This window comes from Prunus dulcis, chromosome 1 (genome assembly GCF_902201215.1).
Source record: "Prunus dulcis chromosome 1, ALMONDv2, whole genome shotgun sequence".
NCBI classification, from domain to species: domain Eukaryota; kingdom Viridiplantae; phylum Streptophyta; class Magnoliopsida; order Rosales; family Rosaceae; genus Prunus; species Prunus dulcis.
Genome location: NC_047650.1, coordinates 35,125,402 through 35,149,455, shown reverse-complemented (window position 1 = coordinate 35,149,455; position 24,054 = coordinate 35,125,402). Strand labels below are relative to the sequence as shown.

The 24,054-nt window shown below is 41.8% G+C and overlaps 3 protein-coding genes across 4 annotated transcripts; 1 reads left to right on the top strand and 2 right to left on the bottom strand.

Moving 5' to 3' along the window:
- Window positions 1-326: 326 nt before the first annotated feature.
- Window positions 327-1,907, bottom strand: LOC117616357 (probable sarcosine oxidase). Its single transcript, XM_034345655.1, has one exon. It carries the CDS (start codon window positions 1,761-1,763, stop codon window positions 558-560), a length of 1,206 nt encoding a protein of 401 aa, XP_034201546.1. The 5' UTR covers window positions 1,764-1,907; the 3' UTR covers window positions 327-557.
- A 2,070-nt stretch (window positions 1,908-3,977) lies between these two features.
- On the bottom strand, window positions 3,978-6,642 carry LOC117614704 (trifunctional UDP-glucose 4,6-dehydratase/UDP-4-keto-6-deoxy-D-glucose 3,5-epimerase/UDP-4-keto-L-rhamnose-reductase RHM1-like). 2 transcript variants are annotated; one of them, XM_034343597.1, is made up of 3 exons: window positions 6,573-6,642; window positions 4,643-6,225; window positions 3,978-4,448 (listed from the first exon to the last, which is right to left on the bottom strand). In XM_034343597.1, the coding sequence occupies exons 2-3, from the start codon at window positions 6,179-6,181 to the stop codon at window positions 4,005-4,007; spliced, it is 1,983 nt and encodes a 660-aa protein (XP_034199488.1). In that variant the 5' UTR covers window positions 6,182-6,225; window positions 6,573-6,642; the 3' UTR covers window positions 3,978-4,004. The 2 variants fall into 2 exon arrangements, with proteins under 2 accessions (XP_034199488.1, XP_034199489.1); XM_034343598.1 differs by having other exon boundaries at window positions 4,643-6,218; window positions 6,573-6,637.
- A 5,382-nt stretch (window positions 6,643-12,024) lies between these two features.
- On the top strand, window positions 12,025-13,753 carry LOC117614881 (UDP-glycosyltransferase 73B5-like). The gene is made up of 2 exons (XM_034343806.1): window positions 12,025-13,051; window positions 13,150-13,753. The coding sequence occupies exons 1-2, from the start codon at window positions 12,046-12,048 to the stop codon at window positions 13,572-13,574; spliced, it is 1,431 nt and encodes a 476-aa protein (XP_034199697.1). The 5' UTR covers window positions 12,025-12,045; the 3' UTR covers window positions 13,575-13,753.
- The last annotated feature ends 10,301 nt before the right edge of the window (window positions 13,754-24,054 follow it).

The following is a 24,054-nucleotide window of genomic DNA, read 5'->3' as shown; positions in this document are numbered from 1 at the left end:
AAGGTTAGCATGTTTTCGGTCCTCCCGCACGTGCTTATTTGACGTGGCATGTGGCCCGTAGCTCGTGTTACTTCGTTCCCTAAATTCTCTTGTGTTCACCTGTCCCTATTGGGCCAATAATCACCTTGGGCTTAGCCCCTTGGATTTTTGGGCCTCAACAATGGGAAAATGAGAATTCGAATACAAAATTTCAGATTTCAGATTCAGGGTAATTACTCTTAACTACTTGAATTATAAGCTCCTTGTGTTTCAAATTGGCTTTTATTTTCATAGAATTATGTCCATCTCAAATTCCTAGATGTTGGTTGCACTTTTTTAAAACGAAATTTGGAAAAAAAGAAACAATTTTTTTTCCCTACAATGTAAAATTGATGCAACATTTCGAGGATCATTGAACAACAAATGAAGCAGTGTGTTTATTGTGTCAATTTGTCCACCACACACATACATAGTCGCTCACACATAACCACCACATACAGTTTGCTATCCTAAAGTGCTTCAAATTATTGGCCACAGATGGAAGCTACCCAATTCTGCTTCAAATTAGCACCGATGATCTATAGGAAGTCTTTGACATTGCCTTTAGGATTCTCTTGAAACCTTGCTATCCTAAAGTGCTTTAGCTCCACTCCTTGAGCCTCCCCACTAAGTGCGAGGTCAGCCAATATTCTCCCCACCACCGGAGACAGCTTGAACCCGTGACCCGAAAACCCGCCACCCACCACCACATCCTTCCCAAGCTCCCCACCCAAGAAATCAATCACAAAGTCCTCATCCGGGGTCATGGAGTACATACACAGCTGAGTGGCCACCGGCCCACCGGAGTCAACCACACCGGAGAACCTCCCCTCAATCCACTCCTTCAACGGAGCCAGCGGGTTCCCGGGTCCCCACGGCCTCTTATCCGGGTCACATGGGTACCCGCCATGCACGGCAACCTTGATCAAACCGGGGTACTCCAAAGAGGGTGTCCCATAAATGTAGGTATCCCCATAGCTAGCAAAGGTTGGAAAGTCACCTCCAATGGCAAAACCACCCTCATGCCCCTCCTTAATCCTCCAATAACAAACAGTGGTCTCCAATGGCTTTATAGGCAGCTCAATCCCAGCAACCGTTTTAACTAACTTTGTAGTCCAAGCCCCAACGGTCACCACACACTTCTTCCCCCAAAACCTCTCTCCATTTTCTGTGCACACCCAAACCCCTCCTCTCACCCCATCTCTCTCCACACCCTTCACCCCCATATTGTCCCTCAAAACGGCACCGTTCTGCAGAGCAAGAGTTTGAAACATAGACACAGCCTTGGTGGGTTTAATAACCCCACCATGCTCCGTCGCCACGGCCACCCAATCCTCCGGAATCCGAATCCGACCCGAGAACTCCCGATCCAGCTGGTCCCGGTTCATGACCCGAAAGGGGACCGAATTTTTACGACAGCTCTCAACAACGGCACGCAGAACCTTATCGTTTGCCCGGGCCATGTCCAATTGGTGAGCTTTGAAGTAGACATTGTAGCCGATCTCGGACTCGGCTTGCTGCCAGAGCTTGTAGGACTCGAGAACCAATGGCGTGTAGTAGTCTTCCGGGTAGGTGGCGCGGATGGTCCGGGACTCGCCATGGGAGGAGCCACGGTGGTGGAGGAAGTCGAATTGCTCGAGGAGGAGGGTCTTCTGGCCACGCTTGGCTGTCTGGTAGGCGGTGGAGCTGCCCATGATGCCGGCTCCGACCACGATGACGTCGAATTCATCCGCGGAATATTCCATCTCTGCGAAATTTTTCCGGCGATTGTTGGCGGAAGAAGAAGAAGAAGACAGAGGAAGACGGTTGAGAGGTGATTTGGATTTTTGGTGGCTGCTTGCAAACTTTTGAGTGAGTGTGTGACAGTCATTGGGAGCGTGTTTTTAACGTGGGATTTTTTGAAACCCGCCAAATTGTTTCTCTGAATTACGATATTGCCACTGGTTCATTTGTATGCTTCGTCCTTTGTGCAGTAATTTAGTGACACTTACGTTGCGTACACAAAAGAAGAAGTAACAAATCAGAGTCCTATCTTGGGCCCTTCCTAACCCACGTCTTAGTTCGTATGAGTTTAATTGGTGCAACACTTTTTTTGGGTCAGAAATTGGTGCAACCCTTTCTTTCCACACGCTTTGAGCATTTTCTGAAAACTTGTATTAATTGTTGTGATTTGGTAGTTTGGTTGAAGTTGACACACGACCAATCTGAAGATACTTGACTGGCAAGAAACAAACACACATTGGACAGTATGATCATGCGAATCGCGCCACTTCACTTTGTTTTTTGTTTTTTTTATTGAATTTATAAATAAAAACATCATGCTTGCTTTAGGACTTTCGGAAATTTAAAAAGATAAAAAGAAGAAGGGTATATTCCTTCTTATCTCAACTCTTTAATTAATATCAATCCAAACAAAAACGTCAATCAATCGTATGTTTATCATCGGTTAAGCATGTCTTCCACAGGAGAAAGTGAAATACTGCAAAATTACAGATTTACTAGTATAAGTTGATTGCTTTCGTATGATAAACCTATGCAAAAGAGCATCAATATAAAAATTCATACCCAAAATTAAAAGTTGTTTTAAATTTGAATCTCTATTTTCTACTGACAAAAGAAAATTATATTGTATATCTTTCAGAATACACATACGTCTTTATTTGCAATATTAAAAAATTGTCCCCTTTCAATTTTATCTAAATTTGTAATGAAATTGTTGTAGTTAGCCTCTCTATTCTTAAAAATAAATGAAAAATAGAGACCTAATCAGAATTAGTTATGCACCAAAAGTTTGTGTCCTAATTCACAGGGAGAAAAAGGCTAATGGTCACTATGGGATTTGATATTAGAAAAGTATATATATGGATATGTTGATTGAAGATTGAATGTGGTGAAATGAGGTCATCCAGAGTGAACACCAGCCCTTCATTTTTTATTCCATGTGCAGTGCAGAAAAGTTGTGCAGAAGCAAACACCTCGAAAAGTGACTTGAGCCATTCACAGCCTCTGAAGAAGTCAGCTAGCTTTTGTCACATTACATAATGTATTATCTATGGTTGGTATTGGTAATTGGCATATTTTGTTCTCTTCTTCTGTCACCATCCAATATCTCACCTCATGCTTCAACACTACAACAGAACAAACTACTTTTCTTTTGGGTAATGGCTTCACAAGGTGCTATATATATAAAGAAGCCAATATGGATTATTTTATTAACCATAGAATGCATATGCCACTCACACATTTTGAAAGATTATGGAAAGACAACCACTTGTGAATTGGAAAGCAGATGTCAATATGTCATGTTTCATGAGTTCATATAAATTGTATTTGAAAATTGACTCAATCATCATGATCCATGTTTTTCTTTTCCTTTTTTATTTTATTTTTTTGACATTATTAGTCTTTTTATATAATTGAAATAAAGATTTATTTACACACGTAAGTTTTCATTCATTCAAAAGAGTGTATACAGCCGTTTTATGTAAGTTTTACAACACGTTATTTAAGAATTTCACAAATTTTAAATTGAATCATAATTGGAATTGAAATAACAACCAAATTGTACTAATAGAAAGTACACATTTAAGTAAATTCCTAACCCTTTTATGAGTTGCAATCCTTAAGGAGTATACTAAGTCAAACTATAAAAGGAAGAAAGGAGGCTACCATATTTTAAATTTATAACCCAGCCACTCAAAGAAAACCAAAGTGATGTCAAATTGGCATGTTCTTCAATGAAGATGTGACCAGGCTTGTTTGCTCTTAGACTCCGAAGCAAGTTTGGGTTTCTTATCTATAAAGTATGATTCTCAAAATCTTGCGCCTTTTTTTTTTTCTCTGATGAATAACATCCGTCTGTTTTTTATATTGAAGTAAATGGACAAAACAATATGAATATGAGAGAGAAAGAAAAAGGAAAACAATGAAATTAACAGTAAAAATTTGATTCTGCAGCTTAAAAGGTGTAGATACAACCATGACTTTCAAGCCTTCTTGTTGGGCTTAAAGACATATTTTATGATTGAATCTCTGATTGACAACAATTCAGGAAACTCCGTCTTCAGCTTTGAAGCATCCAATTCATTGTTACTCCTTGGTGCTACAATCACCTTGGCCTGTTCTTCTAGGCCAAAATTTTGCCACTTGAACGTTGGGTCAATATAATCCCTGTACATCTCTAGGATCTCATTGTGGCTTATGACTCCTGGGTTGGTGAAGTTCCATATTCCTCTGCAGTCCCTCCTAGCCATGTCAATGGAGATTGGTAGGAGCTCATCTAGTACTGTCATGCTGTTGGGTATGTTCACAACCTTGTCGTAACGCGCGATTTTCGTGATGAAATTTCTTGGGTTGCTGAGGTCTGATGATATTGGCATTCTTACTCTGAGGGTGCACACATTGTCATATTCCTTTAAGAGCTCCTCCACCTGCAAATTTCAACCATTTTCTTTGTGATATCAAGTATATCCTTAACAAAAAAATGTACGTGATTTTAGAACAAAGCTTGGACATTGGTGGTGACATGACAGACTTACACCCTCTCTTCCTGCTTGAATGCAGCATATATAGACTATGGTTTTGAAATAAAAAACAAATTGTAAACAAGTTTGAAATTTGTTACCATGGCTTTGGTCTTCGAATAGAAGGAGCCGGTGAAATTAGCCTTGTCCTCCTCCTTGAATCCAATACCTGATCCTAGAGGATGCTCCTTGTCATACTCAAATATGCAGCCAGTTGCAAAATTCATCATCAAGAGACCTTGATCCTTGCAAACATCGGCCAAATTTAGAGTACCGACTACATTCGTCCTGATTGTTTGAGTCTTGTGAGATTCACACCAATCAACGTTAGGGCGGCCTGTAATTCCAGCTGCATTGAACACATGGGTTGGTTGTGCTCTTGTTATGTCCTCCAGCAGAGACTTCCTATCCTCAAGTCTTCCTTTCCCATACTCAAATTCAATTCCTTCATCTTTACAAAGCTTCCCCAACAACCCTCCTATCCAACCAGTCCTCCCATATATCAAGAATTTCAATGCAGAGCTGTTGCTGTTCTCACTGCAAGTTCTTGACAGCCTTGTGTACCCGTATTCGAAGAACCACGCATCATCGTTGGATCGACTAATCACAGAGAAACTTGGGTGTGGGTGAAGTGCAGCAGACACATCACCCCACCAAATAGGGTTCTTGGTGTACCACTGTGTTGTCAGCTTTAGCCCTTCCTCCCAACTAGTCTTCACCTCCCACCCAAGCTTCTTAAGCTTTTGATCATCCAAGAAGTACCTATGGTCATTGAAAGGCCTGTCATGAACAAAGCTAATAGCTTCCTTTGGGTTCAAACCAAACATCTTGCAAACATCCTCTGCCACATTTATAACAGACCTCTCTTTTTTGGTACCAATATTGTACACATGCCCAATCACCCCCTTATGAAGTATAACATCAAATGCCTCAGCAACATCATCACAATACAGATAGCTTCTAACATTTGATCCATTTCCATGGATAGACAATTTCTCACCTTTCATTGCAAGAAGACTGAATTTTGGGATAAGCTTTTCTGGATACTGGTGGGGCCCATAAACATTGTTGCTTCTGGTTGTGATTGTTGGCAGGCCATAAGATCTGTGGTAAGCCATAACCAACATTTCAGCCCCTGCTTTTGTAGCAGAGTAAGGGTTTGTGGGCAGAAGCTGAGATGCCTCAGGGTTTCCAATATCAGTTTCCATATCAGTTTCTCCATAAACCTCATCTGTGCTCACATGGATGAACCTTTTGATCTGCTGTGTGACCTTGCAGGCTTCAAGAAGAACATGGGTTCCGTAGACATTGTTGTTTGTGAATTCAAATGAGTTTCCAAATGAATTGTCTACATGGGTTTGTGCAGCAAAGTGCATTATGGTGTCAATTTCATCAGCAATCAAGAGATGGTTGACCAGGTCAGCGCAGGCAATGTCACCTTTGACAAACTTGAAATTGGGAGAGGCTCTAGAGGGCCTGAGGTTCTTGAAGCTAGAGCAATAGTCTAGCTTATCAAGGGCTACGATTTTGTAGCTGGGATAGTTTTTGATCAGCCGATTGGTCACATGGCTGCCTATGAACCCTGCTGCACCTGTTATGAGGATGTTCTTTGGTGCATATGGTGTGCCTTCAGATACCATGTTTATATTTTATACCCCCTCTCTTTTAGTTCTTCCTCTGTTACCTAAACACAATATAAGAAACCTAGGACATCATAAAATCGTTCATATTGTACAAATACAATCATACGAAGGAAAAAAACTTAGGGTTCGTTTGGGAATGCTTTCATATGAAGCATTTTTGCTCACAAACGTTTCATCTCAATGAGCATGAATTGTTTCATTAGGGTTTTATTTAAGCACTACTAGACGTTTTTATGAGCTAGAAATAGTTAAAAGCGATAAGGGTTTTTGGTTATCTGAAAGCTACGAAAGCCCTAATATTCCAGAATCATAATTGACTATCCAATGTGAAGGCACATAGAATTATCTGAAAGCTATAAACTTTACCTAGAGCATTAGAGATACTTACAAAAGATCATCAACGGCACATGGAATTATCCATGGAGACTCCACCAAGCAAAGAATAGAGAGCAAATAAGTAAATTTGTTAATGACGAAGAACTAGTTTCATTTGGGAAGGAGAAAGAAAAGCATGGCAGCAGATGAGAGATGCGTAATGGCCGCTATGCAGTTCATTGTTGGACTTTGACTCTCTCTTCTTACTAGGCTATTGTTCATGTCACGTGGTGTTTAATGCGCAAGGTTGCATTAAAATCTTAACATCCTAATCCGGCTTAATTAGGTGGATATTCCCAAAAAGTAGTTATAAATTAGTTAAAATTTCTAATGAACTTCTAGGATCATTGAACCAATCGAAATTTAAAACCAAATCCTCAACTTTCTCAGAAAAATATAGATATTGGGTGCGTTGATCAAATTATGCTAGAAGCACCAAACACTGAGTTCCACAGATAATGGGCCGAAACCACCGACCCATCTCTAGTCCAATAACTATCTTACAAATCAAACCCAAGTTCATTTGTCTCCACTTGACCACATAAAAGTAAAGAGTCGTGTTCGGAGTCGCCCCACAATATATCTGAGAGTTGTCTACTCACTCATCAATACACCGACTGTTCTTGACCATTTATCTAAAATATTCATTTTGGTTGGAGATAAACTGGGAGGGACCAGGCGGAGTTTGCACGTTAGTCGGCATTATTTGATAGATGATGTGATGAATCAATTGGCTTTGATAGTGGACTTTGTGGGTATAGGGCTTGAGTTGTCTTATCTAACTGCTTCATTAAATAGGATTACGCCATCAAAATAGTGTTGGGACTATTCATGTATATAATCACATAATATCGGGTCCTCACTTTTCCATTATTATTTTTTGAGTATAAGTGGTACTTTAAACTACATTGAAAGAGAATTTCTCTCACACACTAAAAAGATATGAGATAAATATGACAAACATGATTTACGAAAATAAATTGTTTGTGAAGTTGAGTAGCAACGTGAATCTTTTTCCTAATCTGACTTAGATATAAAAGTCATCATCAAGTCTTGTATTTTGAGTGATTATGAACATTTACTCTTATATTTTAATGACATATTTACTAATCCGTAATTGGATTATGAGCAGTTGAATTGAGGAAAAGTTGGATTGAGGAGAATTATATTTTGAATTTCTTTTGAAATTGTTTACTAAATCATATAAATTGAGGAGAGTTAGATTCTGGATTCTTATTGAAGTTGTTTACTAAACCATATGAAAGTGGCGGTAGGAGTGGTTCTAATTACTAAAATATCCTCGTTGTTGGATTAAAGCAGATGACAAATTTTGAATTTTTAAACTTGCATGAGGATATAATAGGTATAAAAAAAAAAAAAAATTCTTAATGGGCCAGTTCTCCCGAAATTAGAATACCACCTCCCATTCAAAAATTGAATTCATCCAAAATCAAGAATTCAATTCCTAATTTTGTGTGGGCTCCAGTTACTTTTTAATTCATTGATGTGAAGTAAACGCATGAATCCTCCATAGCTGGAATTCAATTCCTGATTCAAATTTCAATTCCTAATTAATAAACACACCATAAGTTTTTAGGTCAAATTCTCCTTCTCTTAGTATCGTTTGATAAGAAAAATGTGAATTGACGAATCAAGTGGGCAAGATTCTCACTACTTAGGTGGGTTTAGAGAGGTGACATGTTGTAAATTGACCTCAAACTCTTTGGGGTTATTTTTCAAATGACCTTAGTTTAACTTAAAAGTAAATGAAAGTGATTCATATATATTTATATAAAATTTTCATTGAGAAATTGATTGATAGGTTTTGCTTGCATGATTGTAGTAAATTTGTGTCTATATCCGCAGACAGTGACTATATGAAGGCATATATTCATGCAGTGGCGGATCCACAGAGGCGCAAGGAGGTGCAGCTGCACCTCCCCTTGCCGGAAAGCCATGGAAGAAGCTGGAAACTGCCCCTCTGCTGGTGTGCCCGCCATTTGCTCGTCATAATGCCTTAAAGATGTTTTCTCCGTTTGCTGCGCCAGTAATGACCAGAGCACTCCCTGATGGTAATGATTATGACCCTGATGGTCCAGGGAGAAGAATCAAGTTCTGATGAATCTGAATATGCATCTGCATCTGATGGACTTGAGACTCCAAAAAGTAATGACGAGCAGTACTTGGGCTTCCTTATGAGGATTCAGAGGATGATGACTATAATCCTTATGCTCCAGATGTCAATGAGGATGTTAAGCAGGAAAGTTCAAGTTCTGATTTTACATCGGACTCTGAGGATCTTGGAGCTGCTCTTGATGATAATATTATGTCTTCCGAAGATGTTGAAGGTCCCAAATCAACGTCATTGGATGATAGTAAGCCTCATAGAGGCTCTAGCGAACAAAGTTCCAGACGCGGGCAAAAGAAACATTCTTTAAAAGATGAGTTTTTCTAAATGGTCTTTATAAATATTAAGTCTTTAGAGAAACATTTTAAGTCTACAAGGGGCACACTGTAATCTTTAGAGAAACATATTAAGTTTTTTTATAAATATAAAGAAACATTTTAAGTCTACAAGGGGCACACTGTAATCTTTAAATGGTCTTTAGAGTTTTTCTAAATATTATTTTTCTGATTTAGCTCTCTGTATTTGTATGATCAATAGCAAATTTAAGCAGAAAGTGACTATGCGCGACTCGAGATATGATCAATTATGGTTTATTTATTTAATTGAGAATTTGATATGCATTTTGATTAGATTAATTGAGATTGATTTTGATTAGATTAATTGGTATTGATTTTGGTTAGATTAAGAGCATTTGAAATAGTTTTTTTTAAAGAGCTGTTATCCTTTTAAAAATTGCACCTCCGCTGAAAAATTTCTAGATCCGCCACTGTATTCATGTGAAGGCTTGAATTTCTGAAATTTTGGGCTCATTAAAAAATAAAATAAAAGCATAAAATTAAATACGACCAAGTCACACGTGACCTCCTCAAATTGTTCTTGGCATCATGTGACCATGTTACGACATTTTTTGTCCAAGTGTTTCAGCTTCAGCTGAACGACAAGAGTGTTGGTTATCTTCTATGTTTTTTTATTTTAGAATTTTCGAACAAGGATATGTTTCTCAAATCAGATATTAACCCATTTTCAACATAATTTGTATTATATATCTTTTTTTTGGTCAACTATAAAATGCAAATAGGCGTTTACTCAACGTGCGGTGTTGCACGCAGTTAGGCGGCGCACGGTTCTAATAAAATAACCAAGAAGTCTATCACACAATAGTCATCCTTCATGTATTCGTACGTGGATGAATTTTCAATCGTTAATTCATGTCAAATTATATCATTCAACAGTTAATACACTGAAATCAACTATTGATTCTTGTATTTGTCAATAATGTGGTAATACTAGCGAGATAGAAGACGTGGATTATGCTAGTTAGCTAAAATGATGTATTTGTCATTTTGTGTTCGAGTTTGCTTTCTCTTTGTGCATTGACACCTCAGTTAATAATGAATTAGTGTGTTTAGCGTTATGTACACAATAAATAGAACCGTAATTTTGTTTAGTAGTCTTTCTTTTTCCTTAAATTATTTGGCATGCCCCTTAGAAGCTACAGAAACAAAGTATATAGGGAAGGCCTTCCCCGTTTGTGTTGGGTGGTGGGGGGTGGGGGTGGGTGTGGTGTGGGAGTGGCCATTGTAGGCTTTGACGGGCTAGCTGACGTGGTACCAGTGGTTTCAGTCAGTACGTAGTGTTTTGGACTACATTCACAGGGGTGGCCCTGAGGGTGTGCAAGTGGTGCCACCGCACAGGGCTCCGATTTTTTTTATACGTATAATATATGTTTAACAAATGTTATATATATACCGAGTGAGCAAATTGTTGACACAAAGACGTTCCTAGTTGTGTTGGTTTGCAGGGCTCAACTTTTATTCTGGGCGCGACTTCAAAACCCACTTGTGTTAAAGGCTTGTCCAATGTCAACACCAACATTCAATATCCCAGCTACTTTCACAACCACAAACTGAAATAATAAATACCCTAAACCATATGCTTAGATATTCAATTTTGCAAAAAATAATGCATCCAACTAACTCAATCAAAATAATTGCATTGAATTAATGATGTTCCTAGAATATTTATGCATCCAACTAACTCAACCAAAATAATTGCATCGAATTAATGATGTTCCTGGAATATTGATACAAAATACATTGGGTGTTAAAAAATATTTAATATATGAATATGATCTATGATGACAAAGACTCATCGTCATAATCATGGTGATTATTCAAAAGGTGTAACATCCCTGACCCAATTTAATCAATCTAATCCAATTTAATTGTTTTGTGAAATTTCAATTTTGTCCTTGGGAGTATGGGTTCTTTGGTCACTTTAAGAAAAAATATTTATCATATAGCATTACGTAATGGTGTAAGTTTGTGTTAGCTTATGTGAGGCCCAAATTTAAGGTTCGCACGGGGCCTTCAAAATCTCAAGACCGGCCCTGTACATTCATAGAGCATGGGGAAGGCCGCTATATATAGATATATATAGCTTGTTCAAAATAATAATAATTCAATAGTTTTTTTTTTTTTTGGTCAACATAATAATTCAATAGTTGACTTGGTGTAAAGCGTGAAAATAGACAGGGAGGCAAGCATCTATGATCTACTTGCATTTTAAGGGCCGGCTTGCGTTTCTAGAAGAAGAAATTATCTATGGTTAAGTACGGAAAAATGTTATCTTATGTTGTCATATTGTGAATTTTAATCATAGTTATGTTGAGTATTATTTGAATGAGAAGTATATATATTCTCGATTGAACTTATGTTGTTAGACAAATTTTGAGACCTGAAGTTTTAGGAAAAATAAACTAGATTAGTGATCAAATACACAGTCAGACAGTTCGACAAAATAACATTTCCAACTTGCGTAGGCACATAATGATGAAAATAACATATACATAAATCAAAAGATTTTACTCAATGTCAAATATGAGTATTTTAAATTAAACGTAATATACATTTTTTTTACTGATTATGTTATCATATCTTACGTGAATTTGAGAAAGAAAGACCAGTTATTGATGTGGACCCTTACGTAAAAACCCAATACCAAATTGCCTTGGACATATAGATTGGGGTACCCCCACAAGTTTTATAGTAGCAATTGTAGAATAGTATTTATTTCCCCTTCACTAAAGCATTAATTACTGTTGTAGTTATTCGTTTACTATTTTAAGTTGACTTGGAAATCTGCCCCTTTTGTCTTGTCCATTCCATCGATCGAGGGCATTCGATCCGACAATGTACATGTGAATTGCTTCCAACTTTCTATTTATGATCTTACAGATGTGTTATATATAATATGATCAATGAATATGATAAATTTTTACTTTTAAATATATACATATTATAAGCAGAGACATTATATATACAAGCAACTCCACACATACAGAATTACAGATCAAACAATGGCATCCCCACAAGCTCTCCATGTTGTTATCTTCCCTTTCATGTCTCAAGGCCACACTCTTCCATTACTAGACCTCTCCAAAGCTCTTTCCCATCGCAAGATCAAAGTCACCATCATCACAACTCCAGCCAACGCAAAATCAATTGGCGAAGACACAGAAAACCACCCCAACATCGGACTCGTTGAGATCCCATTTCCCATCATTCATGGCTTGCCTCAAGGCACAGAAAACACCTCCCAACTTCCATCCATGGAGTTCTTCTTCCCTTTCCTCATGGCCACCAAACAGCTCCAAAAACCCTTTGAACAAGTCCTCCAAGGCATGAGCGTGTCCAAATCACTTCCCATCTGTGTCATTTCAGATTTCTTCTTGGGCTGGACTCTGTCTTCATGCCAAGCTTTTGGGGTGCCTAGATTGGTTTTTCATGGCATGTGTGTCTTGTCAATGGCCATATGCAAATCTGTGTGTGTGCACATGCCACACACAAAAGCAAAGTCAGTTTTGGACCCAATAGACTTGCCAGGCCTCGAGCTTCCCTTTGATCTGAGTGTCTCTGAATTACCAGCTCAGCTCATTCAAGCAACTGATCAAAACGACCCATTTTTCCAGTTCATGTCTGATGTGGGGCAAGCTGACTGCAACAGCTGGGGGGTTGTGGTGAACAGCTTTGAGGAGCTTGAAAGCGGCACCGTTTCACCATTTGAAACTTTCTATGAAAATGGAGCTAGGGCTTGGTGCTTGGGGCCTCTTTTCTTGTATGACAAAGTTGAAGGGATCAACAAACCCATCAGCCAGAAGCAACCCAACAAGTTGATCCAATTTCTCAATGATCAAGTCACTCTGGGCTCTGTGCTCTACGTCTCATTTGGAACACAAGCAGACTTGTCAGATGCTCAACTTGATCAAGTGGGTTTGGGCTTAGAGGAGGCTTTGGTTCCATTTCTATTGGTGGTGCGGTCAACCACTTGGTCTCCACCCAATGGACTAGAAGAGAGGTTAAAAGGTAAGCTAATTGTTTTAATAATTTATCTCAGTATCAATATTTTGTAGATATTTTTATTAGATACTCGACAATTAACGTCGATATTGAATACTTTGAAGGTAAGGGAATGATTGTAAAGGAATGGGTCGACCAACGACGAATATTATCACACCGAGCGGTTGGGGGTTTTTTTAGTCATTGCGGGTGGAACTCGGTGATTGAAAGTATATCTGCAGGTGTGCCCATTTTGGCTTGGCCTATGATTGCCGAACAGTCCTTGAATGCTAAGCTTGTTGCTGAAGGGCTTGGGGCTGGACTTGGGATTAGAAAGACCCATGATAATTTGGGTTCAGGGATTGAGGTATCAAGGCAGGCAATTTGTGAAGGCGTGAGAGAGTTGATGGAAGGAGAGAAAGGAAGGGATGCAAGGGAGAGAGCACAAGCCTTGGGAAGAATTGCTTGGCGTGCGGTTCAAGAAGGTGGCTCGTCCCATCAAGCCCTAAACAAGTTTATTGACCAACTTTGTGCATTTTCTAGTCAATAGTTGACCAAAAACCCAAATATGATTATTCTCTAGAAAAATTGAAGATGTGGTTAAGGGGTTAGGATAGTTAGCAAAGTCAATATGTTTGCTTCTTTGCATTCCGGTTCGATTTCTTTTTTACATTGGTACATCATTTGGTGTCCAAAAATTGATATAATAAATTAGTATCTCTACTATTATATAGTACACATTAAATATACACAATTAATTATTTTTATGGTAATTTTAAAAATTATTTGGCATGCCCTTACATCAACAGAGTATACAGGACTACTAATTTCTCAATTAGTTGTGTCTTTCTTGTTAACCATATGCTCAATAATCTTGAATCTGACTACGTGCATGTTGATCACCAATGGTGAGTAATCCTCCACATAATGAATTTTCATTCCCATGAATTATATAATAAGTGGTTAAGCATGCAATTTTAAGTAATTTTTGACTATTTTTGATAAAATCTCCATTAGTTATGTTGAGTATTACTTGAACGTGAAGTATAGATTCTTGATCAAACTTATGTTGTCATACAAAATTCCAGTGAAAATGAACTTGATCAATGATCTAATGGCATGTTTTCTAGTCTTTAATCACTACTAAAAAAACAGCCATTATCTACTGATTATTTAGATACAAATTCATATTAGTCTGTTTTGAATATTTTTTAAAAATTAAAAAGCTAAAAGGGCAAAATTAAATTTAGGGCTTTGTTTATTATTATTCTTTTCCAGCTAATAAAAAGAGATATTTTAACTATTTTGTAGAGATTTTTTTTTTTAAAAGTAGATATTTTGAAATGCTATGAATTTCATATGAGAAAAAACAGATATTGGTGCAGTCTCCTAGACAAGTCCACTTTCTCGTTGCTTTATCTTTCTTTCCCCAAAACTTGATCCATCTTCTCATCTAAGTTCTCCTTTCTTCACTTTATTTTCCTCTATATGTGTTCTCCTCTCACATGTTTTCTTCAAGTATTTTTTTCCTCCTCTCATATTCTCACCACCTTCTCACGTTATCACAACTTCAATTAAGATGTTGGTGGGTTGGTTTCTGACAGTCACTTTGGTTCTTGTCCTGTGTATTGGGAGATGAGGTGATCTTTTCTCCATAGATCCAGTTTACTGCTTTCTATCTCTCCACGGATCTACCATCCGACATCACATGCCACACATTCTCTCCATCTAGCCAAGGCAAAATATTCTGTAAGAAACTTTGATTTTTATAATTATTTTGTATAAAATTCAATTTCAAAATTTCGTTGTTTTAACGTGTTCGGCTCATCTTTTTCTTCAGCCCCTTCACTTCACGCCATTGAAGCAACCTAGATCCAAAAGAAGAACAGGCCAAAACTACCTAAGAATCCAATGAAACTATTGTTTGTGCAAATATTCTCACGGAAGAATATTCACTTGTGGATTCTTCAACCTTTGATCTTCTGTCACGCCCCGGACCTTGGGGTCGGTGGAAACTCCGCGTCTGAAGAGTGAAAAAAAAAAAAAAAAAGAGACCGAAACAGGTTTTAAAATAAACTTCTCTTATAAAAAAATAGATCCGAAATCTTACAAGTTTACAAGAAATAAATAAAGTTCTACTACTCTCATCTAATTTAGCCTCAATTGATTTAGTCCTGGTTTTGTCCACTAATTCATCTGAAAAGTTAAACAGGGTAAGGTGTGAGCAACCACAGCTCAGTAGGGACATGAGACCTTACCACAATAGATTGATAGAACTAAATTAAGTGACATGCAATCACACAACCAAATATCACATTAATAATAATAATGCATGAATGCTCTTCAATTCTACCAAACCCGTTAATCTATATAATAGGGCAAGCAAATATGCATGTCTCATACCATGCATTTTACCACTGTGATTCCGAATGCCCCATTATATAAACTAACACCCATCACAGTTATCCCATAATTTCCCTTTTGCTAGGCATCTTGTTTATACCATTAATCTCCAAGCCCAAATCACCCAATCGACAATTATACCTCCGATTTCCCAGTCTACTCTGCACACGGGCTCGCCTGGACTTGGTCCCTACAATGGTTAGACTTAACTACACAAAAGATCCTTATCCATTACCCTCTTTTCCATCATTATTTTCTCAATCCAACAACTCCAACCAATTACCATGACATGATATAAGTATGCCAACATTATTCAAATAGTTCACAATACGTAAATATCATATATCAAGAACATTATACAATATCACACATAATATAAAGTTCAAAAAATTTAATTAGATCAATCTTTATAAAAGGTCACCAAGAAACCCCTACCTCATTTCCAAAGCTAGCTCCAAGTTAAGAAAATACAAGCTCCGACCTCTAACTCCTCCAAGAATATTATTACCACTCTCTCTTTCTTTTTCTCTCTACCACTATTTGTCTCTCGTTTCTCATGCAAGCTATGCATGCCTTTCTCTAGATGTAGTAAACCATTTGTAATTGTAGACTCCTATTTATAGTACAATAAGAGTCGGCTAAAGATGAGATAGAAGGGAAAAGTCGGCATATCAAGTAAGTGGTGTCAATTGGCATGTGTGTGGGAGTAAATTTCCCCCAAAAGAATATCCGCCAAAGATTCCTTCGTCTTCTCTGCCTCTCTTTCTCCCTGCAAAACAGATCGGAGTAAAAGACCACACCCGGGGGGTGTTGGCCAAAGGCCCTCCGATGCCTAAGTTAGGTAAGGTAATTTCAAGGAAAACCGGGTGGCCGGAGCCGTGTGTGGTGGCCGGAGCCTTGTGTGAGAGAGAGAAAGAGAGGGGGTTGCTAGGGTTTTTAAGAAATAATTTATGCAGAGTTTTAGTAGGAATTCTGACGTACCTCAACCATTGTGTGTGGCTATGCTTTTATAGAGGTCTCGGAGGCTAGGGTTTCAGAGGAATAATTCCGTAGATGGAAGGGAATTATTCCTCCCCATTTTGGAATTGATTTGATTAATTAGGGATTTGATTAATTAGGGTAAATCAAATCCCTAATTGTGGTAGGTATCAATCAATCCTGATTCAATTTAGGCAATTCCTCATTTAATTGGGGATCGTGGTAATTAACCAAATCAAATCTCAACCTAATTAGGTAACGTTCAATTTAATTGGATAATTCCCAATTAAATTGAGTAACTCCTAATTAGATTGATTGATTCCCAATTTGGTCAAATAATCCCCAAATGGTAGGAATTATTTGACCTAGGGTTTTGATTTAATTAGGTTCCCACAAATGCCCCCCAGCTTCTGCATGGCGCGTGGTGGCATGTAGGAGATGTAAATTATCCGTTGGGCTGTCCAGCTGTAACTGGGCTTCCTTCGTGGACTTGGGCTCTCTGCGTAGAGGAGGCTTTTTACTCGGGCTGTCCAGCTGTAACTAGGCTGGAGGTGCGCGATCTGCTGCTGGAGCAGGTGGCAGTTTGGGTCGTCTTTTTTGTGGCTGATCCAAATTGCTTCAATTCCTTCTTTTTTTTGTGCCATGAACTAGGATCAATATGAGTCAAGGCGATCATGTGCGAAGCACGAACGTGTTGAAAGTCAGCGGCAGATAGGAAGAGAAGGTTGGCGACGGTCCGCTCGTTCTTCTCACCTACTGTGATGGTAAGTTGCATCCTTTTGATATGCTACAGTTGCCATGGAATTCTTTGTTGTGTATCTGACTAACTTCCATCTTCTGCTTGCAGAGAATGACATCTGCAAGAAACTCGATCTCAGCCCGAACATGACCAAGGTTCAGTAAGCTCTGAACATCCCTATTAGGTTCCTTGAATGGCGCTGGTTGCTGAGCAAACATCGAAAGGAGGTTGGTGGTCTGCCCCCTGTCGGAGATGTTGGAAGATGGAAGCTGTATGGCTCGGGCCTAGATGATCTGCTAGTTGAGCAGGTGGAGTCCTCGACCGAACTTCCTCCTTCTGCCACTAGCAAGTCTTCTTTAATGGGGGGTCTAATGTGCTGAGAAGGTCCCCATGGGAGTTGCTCCTTTTTCATCTGCTGAGATCAAGCGCCTCGTCAACGCGAACAACAAGAAAGTCACTAGCATGCATAATGTCTGGGATATTCTGCTCAAGTCTCTGCCCGAACTGCCTAAGACCCGTGATCTGCCATGTAAGGAAGCTGCTGGGAAGCAAGGTTTGGGTTGTCTGTGCTGATCTGGGAATCAAGCTGAGAGGACTGTACCTCTGCCTTGCAACCGCGAAGGTTTGGGTTGTCTGTGCTCCACGAACAGTCAAGCGCGGGGCTGACTCAATGTTGCAAGTTGCAGCCAAAAGAGCTAAAGAGTCGTCTGCTCGAGCAAAATGTCCTTCAGTTGCACGAATTGCCGGTCCAGGAGTTGGTGACACTTTGCTGATCAATTTTGGTACTTATGTTGAAGCCACGGAGGCGTCCAAGCATGAAATTTCTGCTAATGCATACAAGCTGGGATACTTGGACTGCAGGAACGGTGCTCTTCCTTGTTGCCCTCTCGAACATGAGGAAGGTGAGTAGCTCTATCTCGACTTGCTGCTCAAAGTGAGCAGATCAATGCCGTGAATGTAGAAGCAGTTGAAGAGCAGGTGGCAGATGAAGCTGCAATGGAGGAAGACAACGCCAAAGGTGGTGCAGCTAATGAGGTTTAGGGCAGATGCGGAGGAGCAGGCAGCTGAGCAGATGGTGCCGGTTGAGCAAAATGAGGCTTATTTCTTGTTGAACTTGGCTGATTGGCCGCTTTGTTATGGAATTTTCAGTTGTCTTTCGAACTTCAATTCTCATTGTATCTTGTAAGTGTGCATCCGGAGACATAGCACTTGAAAGAGACTCCATTGAGTTTGTACTTGTGAAGTAGCTTGCCTGCAATGGAGAGAAGGCTCGTCGCTTGTGTGTGTATGTCAGGGACATAACGCATGAAAATGACTCCATTGAGTTTGTGCTCCTGGGAGCAGCTTGTCTGCAATGAAGGTAAGGCTTGCTGCCTGTGTGCGTATGTCGGGGACATAGCGCTTGGAAAAGACTCCATTGAGTTTGTACTCCGAGGAGCAGCTTGTCTGCAATGGAGGTATGGCTTGCCACCTGTGAGCGTATATCAGGGACATAGCGCTTGAAAAAGAGACTCCATTGAGTTCGTGCTCTGAGGAGCAGCTTGTCTGCAATGGAGGTAAGGCTTGTCGCCTGTGAGCGTATGTCGGGGACATAGCTCTTAAAAAAGACTCCATTGAGTTCGTGCTCCGGGGAGCAGCTTGTCTGCAATGGAGGTAAGGCTTGGTGCCTACGAGCATATGTCGGGGACATAGCTCTTAAAAAGGACTCCATTGAGTTCGTGCTCCGGGGAGCAGCTTGTCTGCAATGGAGGTAAGGCTTGTTGCCTGTGTGTATATGTTTGTGGGACATAAAGCTCGAAAAAAGTACTTTATTGAAAAGCTTGCTCTTGTATTGATGTTGGGGTGAATACATTGCTTTATTGAATAAAGGAAATGAATAACATAGGTAACATCAAAAGCAGTTTGCCTTTAATAGAAGTACGGGAGGCTCGTCGTCTGCTAGGAGTCGAACTGGTAAGCGAAGAGCTTCATGGATAGTATCTCCGAAGGTGGTGGGCATTCCATTGTCTTGGAATTTCCTTCCCTTCTAGAGTGTCGAGGGTGTAACTTCCTCTGCCCCCAGACCGGCTGATCATGTAGGGGCCTTCCCAATTTGGCTTCATCTTCTTTGATCCTTGCCTTGGTGATGTGATAAAAGTCTTTCTGAGCACAAGGTCTCCAGGCCGAAACTGTCTGATCTTGGCCTTCTTATTGTAGTAGGATGCCAACTGCTGCTGGTAGGCAGCAACTCGAACAATGGCCTTTTCTCGTTCTTCTTCGAGCAGGTCAAGGTTGACTCTCATCTGCCTGCAGTTTTGGTCAAGACTGCCCACTTCAATGCTCATGGAAGGGACTGTGATGTGTGGGGGAATGATTGCCTCCGTCCCATAGGCCAAGGAAAATGGTGTTTCTCCGGTCGATCTCCTTTTGGTTGTGCGATAAGCCCATAGAACTCCTGGCAGCTCGTCGACCCATTTTCCTTCTGCGCCTTCCAGTCTTTTCTTTAGGCAGTCCAGCACGATCTTGTTGGATGCCTCTGCTTGACCATTGCCTTGCGGGTATCTGGGAGTTGACAGGTGTTGCTTGATGCCATACCTCGCAAAAAATGCAGTGATCTGCCTGCCCACGAACTGTGTACCATTGTCAGTAACTATCGATTGCGGGCAACCGAATCTGCAGATGATGTTCTTCCAGATGAAACGTTCAACGTCAGCTTCCTTGGTAGAAGACAAAGCCTCGGCCTCGATCCACTTAGTGAAGTAATCAGTGGCAACGATCATCATCTCCTTATTGGCAGGTGCTGTCGGCATAGGTCCCACCAAGTCAATGGCCCACTGCATGAACGGCCATGGGCTGTTCTGCGGATGGTATTCCTCAGCTGGCAAACCAGGGACTGGCTTGTACCGTTGGCATCGATCACATCTTCGAGCATACTCCGTGGAATCTTTACGCATGGTAGGCCAGAAATAGCCGATGCTGAGAGCCTTCTGAGCAAGCGACCTGCCTCCAGCGTGATTTCCGCATTCGCCGTCGTGTATTTTGCAGAGAACCTCGAGCGTTTGCGGGTACTTGATGCAGGTGAGATGAGGCCCGTAGTATGATCTGCGGATAAGCATGTCGCCTTTCATGTAATATCTTGCAGCCTTCTGCTTGATTTTTCTGGCCTCGGATTTGTCTTGGGGCAGGTTTTCATTCACTAGGTAGTCGATGATGGGTTCTTGCCAGCTAGGATCCTCGTCGATCTGCATCAAGTCTGGTTATTCTGCCTCTTCTATGCTAGGCTGATCAAGGTGTTCGACCGGGATGGAGCGTCTGAATTGGGTATCCAGTGCTGATCCTAAGCTCGCCAGTGCATCTGCGTGCGCGTTCTCTGCTCGGGGCACCTGCTGGATGGTGAAGGTGGGAAACGCCTTCAACAGCTCTTGGACTTTATCAAGGTACAAGATCATCCTTGGGTGCTTCGCCATGTATTCTCCTGAGGCTTGACTTGTGATCAGCTGGGAATCCGAGTAGATGGCCAGCTTCTTGATTGATAGTTCCTTTGCCAGGCGCAAGCCAGCGAGCAATGCCTCGTACTCTGCCTCGTTATTTGAAGCTGGGAAGCCAAGTGTGATAGCTTGCTCCAACAGGGTTCCATCTGGAGTGATGATGACGACGCCTGCTCCAGCTCCTTTCTGGTTCGACGCTCCATCTACGCGTAGCTGCCACATGTCTCTGGGTTGGCCATGTTCCGCGGAGGTCTTGTCTGCTCTCGAACTTTCCTTCTTTTTGCTGACCAGCTTCTCTTCTTCGGCTGATGGTGTGAATTCTGCAACAAAGTCTGCTAAAGCCTGGGCTTTTATAGCAGTCTTTGGCCGGTAGAGGAGGTCGTATTGGCTTAGTTCTATTGCCCACTTCATAAGCCGCTGAGAAGCATCAGGGCTGTGGAGGATTGATCTCAAAGGAAAGTCAGTCATAACGATGACTCGGTGAGCTTGGTAATAAGGCCGCAGCTTTCGCGCGGAAACGACAAGGGCCAAAATGAGCTTCTCCAATTTTGGGTAGCGAGTCTCTGCATCGAGGAGAGCTTTTGACGTATAGAATATCGGATGTTGGGCCCCAAGTTCTTCTCGGATGAGAGCTGAGCTGATGGCTGAGTCGGACACTGCCAGGTACACGAACAAGTCTTCACCAGGAACTGGCTTCGAGAGCAGGGGAGGTGAAGTAAGGTAGGTCTTTAGACTCTGGAAAGCTACTTCACACTCCTCGTCCCACTTGTCTTTTTGCCCCTTCTTCAAAGCTTTGAAGAATGGTCTGCATTTGTCGGTAGACTTTGAGAGGAATCGGTTGAGAGCTGCTGCTCTGCCCGTCAGACTTTGTATTTCTTTCACTGTGGAAGGTGACTTCATCTCGAGGATGGCTTTAATTTGGCGTGGGTGTGCCTCGATACCTCGTTGTGTGACTAAGTACCCCAGGAATCGGCCGGATGATACACCGAACGTGCATTTACTTGGATTCAGCTTCATGCGGTATTGGCGGAGCAGGCTGAATGCCTCGGTGAGGTTTTTGAGGTGGTCTCCACGCTTGGGGGCTTTGACCAGCATATCATCCACGTAGACTTCCATGGTTCTGCCGATCTGCTCCTTGAAAATCTTATTCACGAGCCTTTGGTATGTTGCTCCAGCGTTCTTCAACCCAAAGGGCATGACCTTGTAGCAGTAGTTCCCTCTCTCGATGATGAAAGAGGTCTTCGCCTTGTCATCGTCGTACATCATAATTTGATTATAGCCGGAGTAGGCATCCATGAAGCTGAGCAGCTGGTTGCCGGAAGTTGAATCCACGAGCTGGTCGATTCTTGGCAATGGGAAGTTGTCTTTAGGGCATGCCTTGTTGAGGTCGGTATAATCGACGCACCCTCTCCATTTGCCCTTTTCTTGTTTTGCCACCAAAACGACGTTGGCCAGCCATTCTGAGTAGGAGACTTCTTCAATAAATCCGGCAGCTAGAAGCTTGTCGATCTCGGCCTCAATGATCGCGACTCGCTCGGGAGCGAAGTTGCGTCTCTTCTGCACCACGGGCTTGCGGGCAGGATTGACATGGAGACGGTGGCAGATGATGTCTGGGTCGATGCCGGGCATGTCAGATGGTGACCACGCGAACATGTCTTTGTTGTTTTGGAGGAAGATGGTCAACTCCACCTTCTCGTCTGGGCTTAGGCGCGAGCCGATCCTAGCTTTCTTGTCTGGCTGGTTAGGATCGAGGGGTACTAACTCAACGTCTTCCTCAGGCTTCCAACCTTCTTCAAGGGAGCCTTCCGGGCGGATTCCCTCTTCTCGATCCTTCTTGTTTGGATTTTGGCACGAGTCGACCTGCGCTTCTTTGTCTTGCTGGCCAAGATCAGGGGGTACTAACTCGACGTCATCCTCAGGCTTCCAACCCTTTTCAGGGGAGTCTTCCGGGCGGATTCCCTCGCCTTGATCTTGGCTCATTAATTGCTATTGTGGGGTAACAGCTCCCTTCTCGCTCGAGCTTGCTTGTTTGCTGGGAACGCTCAGTGCCTCGTTAGCAGCTTGCATTACTGGTGTGAACTGCAACTGCCTGCTCTTCTTGAGCCCTAGGGCTGTGCATCTTCTTGCCATGGCTTGGTCACTATTGATCCGCCCGATTCCGCCTCCAGGGATGGGATATCGAATCTTCTGGTGTAGAGTAGATGTGATGGCCTCGATCTTGCTGATCCACGGTCGGCCCAAGATTCCATTGTAGGGGGAGATCTCGTTGATGACCATGAAGGTTTGCGAGCAGAGCACTGGGGGTGAGTGGACGTCAAGGTCGATCGTTCCGACAGGGATTGATGTGGCCCCATTGAAGCCGGTAAGCGACCTGGCAAGTTTGCTAATCTTGGGCTCCAATCCCATCTGTTGGATGACAGATAGTTGCAGGATGTTAGCTGCGCTGCCCTCATCCACATGAATTCGCTCGATCACAGCTTGTTCAATTTGAATGCAGATGACTAGCGCGTCATTATGCGGTAGGTCAAGCCCGATCAAGTCCTTCTTCTGGAAACCAATGATGGGTGTATCCACAATGACTGGTCCTCCTGTTGTGACTTGGGAGACATAAGTCGCCTGCGCGATCTTCCTCTTGCGCTCCTTGGTGGTCAGCCCGGACTCCCGGGAGTCAGCTAGAATGGTGTTGATTCGAATGACCTTTTGGGGAGGTTCCTTGGCAGCCGCATCACGATCCTCGATCAGTTGGATGGCCTTCTTTGCGACGAATTCTGTGCAATGACCTTCTCTGACCAGCTCCTCAAGATGCCTTTTCCAAGCGTTGCAGTTGTTGGTGTAATGTCCGTGCTCCCCATGGAATGCGCAGTATTTACTGGTGTCCCTCTTAGAGGGGTCTCCCTTCATGGGTGGCGGTCTCCTCACCCACGGCTTCTCCTTCACTTGAGCCAGGATCTGATGAATTGGGATAGCAAACTCAGTGAAGGTCCCTATTTCTGAGCTTTCCTCTCGTGGCCACGATTTGCGCTTATCTCGGGCTCTTTGCTCGAACTGGTTGTTCTTTTGGCTTGCCTGCTTCGTTGGGTGATCAACGTGCTTGCTGGCTTTCTTTGCGGCGATTCGATCATCGTCCCAAAGTGCGTAGCGTTCTGTCGTCGCGAACACTTCTGCCAAGGTTTGACTTGGTGTTATGGCCAGCTCCCAGTATAGCTCGTGCTCGGTTGGCAAGCCCTTCTTGAAAGCTGAGGATGCAACTTGGTCATTGCATCCTATGATGTTAGCCTTTTCAGCCTTAAACCGTCTTAGGTAGTCTTGTAGAGACTCATCTAGCTTCTTGCGCAGGTTGAATAGATGGTCCGCATGCTTTCTGACCGTCTTGTAGGAGGTATACTCCTTTGTGAAGATGAGGGCCAACTCCTTGAAGCTTCCTATCGACGCGGACGGTAGAG